General features: G+C 45.4%; 1 protein-coding gene across 1 annotated transcript in view; it reads right to left on the bottom strand.

Moving 5' to 3' along the window:
* Window positions 1-577: 577 nt before the first annotated feature.
* Window positions 578-11,825, bottom strand: part of LOC147108085 (serine/threonine-protein kinase PLK2-like) — a 48,326-nt gene continuing 37,078 nt past the window's right edge. Inside the window, exons 14-15 of the mRNA XM_086004552.1 lie at window positions 11,702-11,812; window positions 578-3,286 (exon numbers count right to left, since the gene is read on the bottom strand). Of these exons, the coding sequence (XP_085860678.1) occupies window positions 3,101-3,286; window positions 11,702-11,812 (297 nt within the window). The 3' untranslated portion in view covers window positions 578-3,100. The remainder of the gene's footprint in view (window positions 3,287-11,701; window positions 11,813-11,825) is intronic.

Raw genomic sequence — 11,825 nt, 5'->3', positions numbered from 1 at the left:
CACACAAAATTACAGCACCTTTCGTGGTCCTTTTTTTTCCTGGTGCCAGCCTATAAATGACCAGATTTATGGAGCTCAATTTCACAACTTGCAGTGGTGGGATTTGAACAATATAACCTCTGGGTTGATAGTCCAGTGCCATAACCACAAGGCTACCATACCCACTCCTTCCTAGTTGCTGGCTGGCTGGCATCAGCTAGTGTAACTATGGCTTTTCGTACCACCCTCCCTCTTGATTAGGGGGGCATCCTTGATGAGGCAGGACTTCACACGCGCCATAGCGATGCACCCCTGACCCTGGCCATATTTCTAGCCTCAGGGTCATTAACAAGTGGGCGGCACACTCCGTGGACTCCGTCAGGAGTCGCACCAGTCTAGGGCAGAGTCTGTGTCCATCAGGCTTCTGCCTGTAAAGGATTTCTTTTATTTCGCTAATGGAGCTGGTACACAGCTGAGAGCTCCTCCTCTGCAGGCCCCAGGCCTCACGCCCCGTCTACTGGCCTCTCAATACTGAACTCCAGGGCCTAACAGGCAACCCCTGCACCAGGCTCTCGAAGAATGGCGAGGAAACATGGTGAAGCATTTCTATTTTTATTTCAGAATTCCAACACTTGCAGTTTAAAAAAATGTATATTCATTTAACTTTAAGAAATATATATAAAGGATTAATCGCAATGCATCATGAACCCCTACCAATGGTGCTCAATCCAGTGATTTCAATGGTGAGAGAGAAATCTTCCAAGCTTTGTTTTCGTGGGCCAATTAGGCGGGGATCATAGAGATTCATGGGCCAATTATGTGGGGATCACACAGATTCATGAGCCAATTAGGTGGAGACCACAGAGATTCGTGGGCCAATTAGGTGGAGACCATAGCAATTCATGGGCCAATTAGGTGGAGACATAGAGATTCATGGGCCAATTAAGTGGGGACCATAGAGATTCATGGGCCACATATATGCTGCGATTTTCCTCAGGGGTTCTGTCGATCACCCACAGTAACTCTGGTGGAAGATCAACAGATACCCCCATTCACATTGCGTAAACAGGGTCCCCGCCCAAGCGAGGGCAGCTGATTCTTGACGACTAACTTTAAATCCAGGTTCCCATTCACTTGAATATATCTAAAGCTGCAGAAATCAGCATAGAAGATAGGAAACATAGAAGGTAGGAGCAGGAGTAGGCCATTCGGCCCCTCGAGCCCGCTCCGCCATTTAATGGGATCATGGCTGATCATCCAAATTCAGTACCCTGTCCCTGCTTTCTCCCCATATCCCTTGATCCCTTTAGCCTTAAGAAATATATCTAACTCCTTCGTGAATATATTTAATGAATTGGCCTCAACTGCCTTCTGTGGTAGAGAATTCCACAGGTTCACCACTCTCTGGGTGAAGAAATTCCTCCTCATCTCTGTCCTAAATGGCTTACCCTTTATCATTAGACTGTGACCCCTGGTTCTGGACGCCCCCGCCATCGGGAACATCCTTCCTGCATCTAGTCTGTCTAATCCTGTTAGAATTTTATAAGTTTCAATGAGATCCCCTCTCATTCTTCTAAACTCCAGCGAATATAAGCCCAATCGACCCAATCTCTCCTCATACGTCATTCCTGCCATCCCAGGTATCTGTTTGGTGAATCTTTGCCGCACTCCCTCCATGGCAAGAACATCCTTCCTCAGATAAGGTGACCAAAAGTGCACACAATACTCAAGGTGTGGTCTCACCAAGGCCCTGTACAACTGCAGCAAGACATCCTTGCTCCTGTAGTCGAACCCTCTCGCTATGAAGGCCAACATACCATTTGCCTTCTTAACCGCCTGCTGCACCTGCATGCTTACCTTCAGCGACTGGTACACAAGGACACCCAAGTCTCGTTGCACTTCCCCTTCTCCCAATCTATTGCCGTTCAGATAATAATCTGCCTTCCTGTTTTTGCCACCAAAGTGGATAACCTCGCATTTATCCACATTATACTGCATCTGCCATGCATCTGCCCAATCACCCAACCTGTCCAAATCATACTGGAGTTTCTCAGCATCCTCCTCACAGCACACACGCCCACCCAGCTTTGTGTCATCTGCAAACTTGGAGATATTACATCTAGTTCCCTCGTCTAGATCATTAATATATAGTGAATAGCTGGGGTCCTAGCACCGATCCCTGCGGTACCCTACTAGTCACTGCCTGCCACTCAGAAAAAGACCCATTTATTCCAACTCTTTGCTTCCTGTCTGCCAACCAGTTCTCTATCCAAGTCAGTACCTTACCCCCAATCCCATGTGCTTTAACTTTACACGCTAATCTCTTATGCGGGACCTTATCGAAAGCTTTCTGAAAGTCCAAATACACCACATCCACTGGTTCTCCCTTATCTATTCTACCAGTTACATCCTCAAAAAATTCCAATAGATTAGTCAAGCACGATTTACCTTTTGTAAATCCATGTTGACTTTGTCCGATCCTGTCACTGTTTTCCAAGTGTTCTGCTATTACATCTTTTATAATGGACTCTAGCATTTTCCCCACTACTGATGTCAGGCTTTCCAGTCTATAATTCCCCGTTTTCTCTCTACCACCTTTTTTGAATAGTGGGGTTACATGAGCTACCCTCCAATCCATGGGAACTGTTCCAGATTCCATCGAATGTTGGAAGATGATCAGCAATGCATCTACTATTTCTAGGGCTACTTCCTTAAGTACCCTAGGATGTAGATTATCAGGCCCTGGGGATTTATCGGCCTTCAATCCCGTCAATTTCCATAACATCATTTCCTTACAAATACTGATTTCATTCAGTTCCTCCCTCTCATTAGACTCTATGTTCCCCGACATCTCTGGGAGGTTATTTGTGTCCTCCTTTGTGAAGATGGTGGAGTTCTGATTCACGATGTATCCACCAATAAAGCAACACCACGCAGATGAAAACCATTTCCAAACCTACAGGCCCAATGAAATTCAACCGGGACAAGGTAGCCAGTAATGGAAGTGCGAATAGAACTGGGCTTTGTGGGATTCAAGGCCTGGATCTCCCAGAATTATAGACCACGGGCCACACTCCTGTTCCAAGGCCACATTGGGTAGCGGTCCATTTATTACGTCCAGTTACAACTGCTGCAGCATCCAATATGTGTATTCCATGCGTCTGCGCAATTCTGCGGAACACCCACATAGCAGCAGTGTGCTCAGTCTGAATGTGGCATTGATCCGGTCCTGATTAATAAAGGTCAGTACATACTCCTCTTCATGATTGCACAAGATAATTTTTGTGTGATCGTGGTAGAAATTGACCTGGTGTAAAAATAGGAAAAAAGAATGTCACTGCACTGTATCTATTGGGGTGGTATAAAAATGTAATTTATAAAATATATAGCAGCTCTTTAAATGCTGCAGCCTCCTCCTTTCTAATTGCTCACTTGCTAACAGGTGAAACAGATTGTAGTCTCCAGGCACTTTTTAAATAAAGAACTTAAGGGAACATATGTTCACTCAACTATACATAAGGTTAAAAATGCAGTGTCACCGGGGTTTCAGTGAGGGAGAATGTTCACTGTATACAAACAAAATGGGACCCTATGGTGCGTCTGCTCTCTCAGGTGGACGTAAACGATCTCATGGCATTAATTCGAAGAAAAGCAGGGGAGTTATCCCCGGTGTCCTGGCCAATATTTATCGCTCAATCCACATCACTAAAACAGATTATCTGGTCGTTATCACATTGTTGTTTGCGGGAGCTTGCTGTGCGCAAATTGGCTGCCGCATTTCCTACATTACAACAGTGACTACATTTTTAAAAAGTACTTCATTGTCTGTAAAGCGCTTTCCTGAGGTTGTGTAAGATGCTATAGAAATGCAAGTCTTTCTTTTTTTTCCTTTGATGGCAGCAACAAGGACTGAGATGAGGAGAAATGTCTTCACTCGGAGGGTGGTGAACCTGTGGAATTCTCTACCACAGAAGGCTGCGGAGGCCAAGTCACTGAATATATTTAAGAAGGAGATAGATAGATTTTTAGACACAAAAGGCATCAAGGGGTACGGGGAGAGAGCGGGAATATGGTATTGAGATAGAGGATCAGCCATGATCATATTGAATGGCGGAGCAGGCTCGAAGGGCCAAATGGCCTACTCCTGCTCCTATTTTTCTATGTTTATCTGTTTCTACAAGCTATGAACACATGACTTTCTTCAATAGTGAGTTGGAAAAATTCAAACATTGTGGTCAGCTTGGCTCATTTGACAATACCTTTATCTTTGGGTCAGAAAATTGTAGATTCAAATCCCACATCAGGATTTCAGGCCATGATGTAAGGTGATACTTCAGAGACAGAATGTTGAGAGGTGAGGGCCTAGAAATTAGCTTAGGCCAGTTTTTAAGCACCAGGTGGGTGCAGGGATTGTTCCCTGTGCCTGAAGGTGGTGGCCTGAGCATCGCGACAAATTGTTCCTCAGGCCTCATCTACAGCGCCTGCCGCAACTCCACAGGCAAATCACCAGACTGAGGAATTCAATTTTGGCCCACCTGCCCTCAGGTATGTTCCGGAGGGGGGGAAATGACAGCAGGAGCAAGCCAATTGCAGTCTGCAGTGGCCACCAGGAGTGCTGTGGAGCCGGGAGGAGCCACTGGCTAGGCCGCATGCACACCCAGAAAGCCAGAGCGGAGCAGGCCCGACTCCTGCTCGGCTGAGGGCAGCCCAGTTTGGCAGAGGGGTCCTAAAGCAGGCTTTAGGCTTTCACGAGCTATGGAAAGGATCTGTTGTCTGTTTTATAGAATCATAGAATGGTTACAGCACAGAAGGAGGCCATTTGGCCCATCGAGCCCGTGCCGGCTCTCTGCAAGAACACTGCAGCTAGTCCCACTTCCCCACCCTTTCCCCGTAGCGCTAGAAAAAAAAATTTCTTCAGGTACTTATCAAATTCCCTTTTGAAAGCCATGATTGAATCTGCCCCCACCACCCTTTCAGGCAGTGCATTCCAGATCCTAACCACTCGCTGCGTAAAAATGTTTTACCTCATGTTGCCTTTGGTTCTTTCGCCAATCACCTTAAATCTGTGTCCACTGGTTCTCGACCCTTCCGTCAATGGGAACAGTTTCTCTCTCTCTCTATCTACTGTCTAGACCCCCTCATGAGTTTGAACACCTCAATCAAATCACCTCTCAACCTTCTCTGCTCTAAGGAGAACAACCCCAGACTCTCCAGTCTATCCGCATAACTGAAGTCTCTCATCCCTGGACTCGTTCTCATCAATTTTTTCTGCACCCTCTCCAAGGCCTTCACATCCTTCCTAAAGTGCGGTGCCTTGAATTGGACATAATACTCCAGTTGAGGCCGAACCAGTGTTTTATAAAGGTTCATCATAACTTCCTTGCTTTTGTACTCTATGGGCAGGATTTTCATTGAGCCGTGGAGGCGGGATTGGAGGCGTGTGGGGGGTTAAAATCTTGAAATCGGGGGGCATGAACCCATTCCACCTCCAACCCGTCTCCATGCCAGTTTCACGGGAGGTGGGTACCCGACCCGCACTGGGACCCACCTCCCCGAGGCGGGAAGGGGATTAGTGCCAATTAACTGCCTGTTAACAGGTAGTTAACAGGCAGTTTTTAGCCTAATCCCTATTTTTATTGGTGAAGTGTGGGATTCCCGACGGCTCCAAACCACGCCAAGTTAGTGAGGAGGGCCGTCGGGATGAAGGGTTTGGAGGGGTCGAGATGTCCGGTGTTCAGGTGAGTGATGGGTGCATGAGTGCAGAGGTAAGTGTGTTTGGTGTCTGTAAAGTGTTTAAAGAAGTTTTACTTACATGTACTTACCTTTACAGCCTTCCTTCCTTCAGGTCTCGGGAGTCCCTCATCTCACCGGCACAGGAAGCAGAATGGCTGCGAGCTGTCAAAATCTGCAGCATTCAGCTTTCTGTTCTGGAGAGATCTCACTGAGAGGAAGGAATTAACTTAGAGCACAGATTGTCAGTGTTTGACAGCTTCAAAGAGCTGTGAAACGCTGATATTTCATTGGTCAAAAGCCCTTGACAGATGAAATGTCTGTCTGTGACGTCACCTGTTGCTGGGTGGCCCGTAATTGGCCTGCTGAGCCCGCTGGGCGGGCTCAACAAGGTCAACCAAGTGAAAATCGTGTGGGTTGGCCACAACTCGATGGAGGTGGGACTACAACCCCAAAAGTTGTAGTCCCGCCTCCTACCCACCTCCTCAATGAAAATCCAGCCCCATGCCTCTATTTATAAAGCCCAGGATTCTGTAAGCTTTTCTAACAGCTTTCTCAACCTGCCCTGCCACCTTCAACGATTTGTGCACATATACCCCCAGGTCTCTCTGTTCATGCACCCCCTTTAGAATTGTACCCTTTAGTTTATATTGCCTCTCCTCATTCTTCCTACCAAAATGTATCACTTTGCACTTTTCTGCATTAAAATTTCATCTGCCACGTGTCCGCCCATTTTAGGGAACTGGCAAAAAATCGTCCAACCCAATTTCGGGGTGGGGTGATCGGGAGTGCAGTTAAAATGGCGTGCACGTTTCGATGACATTGTCAGGACGGAACTTTACCGTTTAAATTAGGCCCCCGCTCCTCTGGGGAGGAAGACCTTCCCGTGCCGGAATTCAGGGGCTGGAACCTGCCATGTGCACCCCACCCCCGCCCGCACCCCCCCCCCCCCCGCCATCTTAATCCCCTGTCTGCACCATTCTCACCAGGCTGGTGGAGTGAAGGGAACAAACATTAGCACATTCATATAAAATTTCTCTGTGTACTATTGCATTTGCTAATCCGTGTACTGTAAGTGGATTACCAATTAACGCATGGCGGGGGGTGGGTGGGGGCACGAGAATGTTATATTACAAATACCACTGTTATGGGATTTTGGAAAGTATCAGCAATAGACATTTTCCCTTTAGCTACTCCCACAGCTTTGGTCAGACTGAAAGAAAAACAACCTCTCATTCGGCTAAAAATATCATCTGCGGCAAGACTGTCACTTCTAATCTAACACTCCCTGCTCCTGTCATCCATTCTTGCCTGCCTGCCTATTTATTTTTCTTTTGTTGCTGTTGATTCATAACAGCTTTTGAGGTTTCTTTTCTTCTCCAAAACAATATTTGGTTTAAAGGCAAACCAGAATTGAGTCACCATTGAACCCGATGGCCTTGCTGACACATTTTTGATGTAAGATTCCAATTATAAATTGGAGAACCCGGACTTCAAGGGTTAAGTTACGAGGAGAGATTACACAAATTAGGGTTGTATTCCCTGGAATTTAGAAGGTTAAGGGGTGATCTGATTGACGTTTTCAGGATATTAAGGGGAACAGATAGGGTAGATAGAGAGAAACTATTTCCGCTGGTTGGAGATTCTAGGACCAGGGGGCAGAGTCTAAAAATTAGAGCCAGACCTTTCAGGTGTGAAATTAGGAAACACTTCTACACACAAAGGGTGGTAGAAGTTTGGAACTCTCTTCCGCAAACAGCAATTGATGCTATCAATTGTTAATTTTAATATTGATAGCTTTTTGTTAACCAAAAGTATTAAGGGATATAGGGCAAAGGCGGGTATATGGAGTTAGGTCACAGATCAGCCATGATCTCATTGAATGGCGGAACAGGCTCGAGGGGCCTCAATGGCCTCCTCCTGTTCCTATGTTCCTAACAGCTAAGGAGAGGGATTACGGCATTAGGGATAACATTGGAATTGCTAGCCGATAAAAGACCAAGGTCCACCTAGTTTGCCTTGTACCATCCTGGTAGTCCCATGATCCAACGATAATGGAGTTGTTGACTAATCACAGCAATCAATCTCAATCAATTAATCTACAACAGACCCAGAAATGACAGGAGGAAAACCCCAGTGGTGCAACATATGAACAGGAGTAGGCCATTCAGCCCCTCAAGCTTGTTCCGCCAGTCAATGAGATCATGGCTGATCTGTATCCCAACTCCATCCACTCGCCTTGGCTCCATATCCCTTAATACCCTTGGCTAGCAAAAATCTATCGATCTCAGATTTAAAATTATTAATTGAGCTAGCATCTACTGCTTTTTGTGGGAGAGGGTTCCACACTTCTACCACCTATTGTGTGAAGAAATGTTTCCTAACTTCTCTCTTAAATGGCCTGGCTCTGATTTTAACGTTATGTCCGTTGTCCTAGAACCCCCACCCCACCACCACCAGAAAGAAGTTTCTCTCCATCACCGCTATCAGTTCCTTTCAAAATCCTAAAAACTTCAATCGAATCACCTCTTAACCTTCTACATTCCAGGGACTATAAGCCTAGTTCATGTCATCTCTCCTCGTAATTTAGCCCTTGGAGCCCTGGTAACGTTCAGGTGAATCTGCGCTGCACTCCTTCCAAGGCCAATATATCCTTTCTAAGGTGCGGAGCCCAGACTGTACACAGTACTCCAGATGTGGCCTAACCAGGGCTTTGTACAGCTGTAGCAAAACTTCCTCCCCTTTATATTCTAGCCCTCTAGATAGAAGGGCTAACATTCCATTATTTTTGTACCTGACTACTACATTTTAGTCATCTGTGTATATGGACCCATAAATCTCTTTGGACCTACATTGTTCCTGGCTTTTCACCATTTAAAAAATACTCGGATCTACCCTTTTTTGGTCCAAAATGGATGATCTCACACTTAACTTGCATTGAAATCCATCTGCCACAGTTTTGCCCACTTACTTAATTTTAATGAAGAGCTTTGGGGACAATAGTTCCAAGGTCACCCTTTCCCTCACACGCATGCTGCACTTACCACGTGTCATGTCTCAAATTATTCATATATATACTCTGTCCTAAAATCTTACAACTCCGCATTGCTGGCCCGAGCCTCACCTGCTGCCAGTGCACATTGGAAATTTGAGTGAGGTGCTCAAACCAAAAATGGACCCAGAATCCTGGGCAGGACTGAATTTCCAATGAGCACTGTTGGCGTGTGAGGCTCTCACCCACCTCCACCACTCCACCCACCACCAGCATCAACTCAGTAAATTACTGCTACTGTCCTCTTGCTTTTAGGACCGGGCTCAGAAAAAAAGAAAGACTTGCATTTATATAGCGCCTTTCACAACCACCGGATGCCCCAAAGCTCTTTACAGCCAATGAAGTACTTTTGAAGTGCAGTCACTGTTGTAATGTAGAATCCAGTTCAGATGCAATGAGACGCAAGCTGCCTCTATGACAATAATCATTGCAATTCGAATTCTTACATGAAGTCCTTTGGGATATTTCTGAGAGATGTGTTTATATGGTCTATATAAATATATTTTTCTTACTGCCTAGCAACGCACTCTAGCCAAAGGATTTATTCAGTATATAATCTAAGACACAGGATATCAATGACTACCTACCCAGACCACTTTTTTCAAAAAAAACTCTAACCCTTAAAAGGACGAAGATGCCCCACAGGTAAGTGTCACATCTCAAATTAGTCATCTACTATATTCCAAAATGTGCTGTGGCTCAGTGGGTAGCACCCTCCCCTCCTGCGTCAGAAGGTTGTGGGTTCAAGTCCTGCTTCAGAGACTTGAGCACAAAAATCTAGGCTGACGCTTCAGTGCAGTACTGAGGGAGTGCTGCACTGTCAGAGGTGCCGTCTTTTGGATGAGACATTAAACCGAGGTGGACGCAAAAGATCCCATGGCACTATTTTGAAGAAGAGCAGGGGAATTATCCCCGGTGTCCTGGGCCAATATTTTTCCCTCAATCAACATCACTAAAACAGATTATCTGGTCAGTGTCACATTGCTGTTTGTGGGAGCTTCCTGTGTGCAAATTGGCTGCCATGTTTCCTACATTACAACAGTGACTACACTTCAAAAAGTACTTCATTGGCTGTAAAGCGCTTTGGGACATCCGGTGGATGTGAAAGGCGCTATAGAAATGCAAGTCTTTCTTTTCTTTCTTTAATCTTACAACTCCGCATTGCTGGCCCAAGCTTCACCTGCTGCCAGTGCATACCCCACAGCTACTTTGAATAGAAAGTATTTATCCCATTTAGCAAAAACCTCAGCGTGGATGGAGTTTTAAAAAAGACATAACTCTCAATTGGTCTGGAAGTCAGCCAATTACATTGACATCAGCACTGCAATGCAGGTATGCTCCACAGCAATCCTCCTGGCTGGCTTAACCAGAATGCGTCCCCTTGGCATTTTGATACAGAAAAGAGATGTCTTTTGGCCTCAATGAAGGAGCCTTTTAAATGCGATAAACATGGAATACATCCTAAGGGTAAATACGTTACATTCAATGTGCTGACCCAGAAAATGTCCTTCTCCCTTTAAAGCCCTAGCTTCAAAGCGTTTATCAGTGCTAACCATATGGTCTTCTAGTTGATTGAACACAATTAACACTTAGCAGCTTGTTTCCACCAATGCTGTGAAGGACTGCATGTTATTCTATGATTGATTGATGTTGGGGCTATATCATGTCTGCTGTTTTAAAGTGGTACCCAATGTTATCGTGGTACAAGCTAGTGCTGTTTTAAAGTGGTACCTGCTTTTCTCATGGTACAAGCTCTTTTACCAACTTGCAATGGTGTCAAATTGGGGAATAAAGCAGAGCACCAAGCATGCACCCTAATATAGCGTCGGTATGCCCACTTGTCAGAAGTAATTTTGGTGTAAGAGCTGCAGAAACCCTGGAAAAACGCACGCCAGGAATTTCCTTGGGGCTTTTCCCTCTAACTTTGGCGGAAGTTTGGCAAAATCCCCCGATTTGTGTGTATAAACTGGATTTTTGACAAACTTCCCCCATAGCGACAGTGGTGGAGCGGAAGAGGTCCAGAGGAAATATACTCCCTTAAAATCAGTTAAAAAAAAGTGACTCTGTTATTAGGCCTTTGCTAACAACAAAACTTTAAGGATAGTCCAGTGGAAGAGAAAAAAAAAAAATCGCAAATGCTAGAAATTTGAAATAGAAAGAGAAAATGCAGAAAGGCACAGCAAGTCAGTCCACCTCTGAAAGAGAAAGGCAGCTTCATGTCTTCAAGGGGGAAGCTATATAAACACATGAGGGAGAAAGAAATGGAAAAATATGCAGATAGGGTTAGATGAAGTAGGGTGAGAGGAGGCTTGTGTAGAGCATAAACACTGGCATGGACCAGTTACATAAGAACATAAGAAAATAAGAAATAGGAGCAGGAATAGGCCACTTGACCCCTCGAGCCTGCTCCGCCATTCAATAAGATCATGGCTGATCTTGGGCTCAAAGCCACTTCCCCGCCCGCACCCTTCACTCCCTTATCTTGCAAAAATCTGTCTATCTCCACCTTAAATGTATTTAATGACCCAGCCTCCACAGCTCTCTGGGGCAGAGAATTCCACAGATTTACAACCCTCTGAGAGAAGAAATTCCTCCTCATCTCAGTTCTAAAAGGGCGACCCTTTATTCTAAAACTATGCCCCCGAGTTCTAAATTTCCCCACGAGGGGAAACATCCTCTCTGCATCTACCTTGTCGAGCCCCCTCAGTATCTTATATGTTTCAATAAGATCACCTCTCATTCTTCTAAACTCCAATGAGTTGGGCTGAATGGCCTGTTTCTCTGCTGTAAGTTCTCGGTAATTCTATGTAAAGTTTCAGGCTTACTCCCTTCATCAGAACCTCTGGTGGATTCTGTGCATTTCCACCATCTCGTGCTTTTGCTCTACTCTACTGACATCTGGCTGCCAGTTAAGAAAATGTGTGAGGTTATGAAACATACCTGCAAAGTGCCATTGCTAAACAGCATCGTAACCGCCCAGGCAGACTTCAGCCACTGAAGGAGGTAGAGTTGGTTCTGAGATTCTCCAGGAGGTGGCTGCACATTCCCGCCCTACAAAGTTTTT

Source organism: Somniosus microcephalus, chromosome 13, assembly GCF_052327205.1.
Source record: "Somniosus microcephalus isolate GS21.2 chromosome 13, FLI_Smic_1.0, whole genome shotgun sequence".
Taxonomy (NCBI): domain Eukaryota; kingdom Metazoa; phylum Chordata; class Chondrichthyes; order Squaliformes; family Somniosidae; genus Somniosus; species Somniosus microcephalus.
This window is presented reverse-complemented; position numbering and strand designations above follow the sequence as displayed.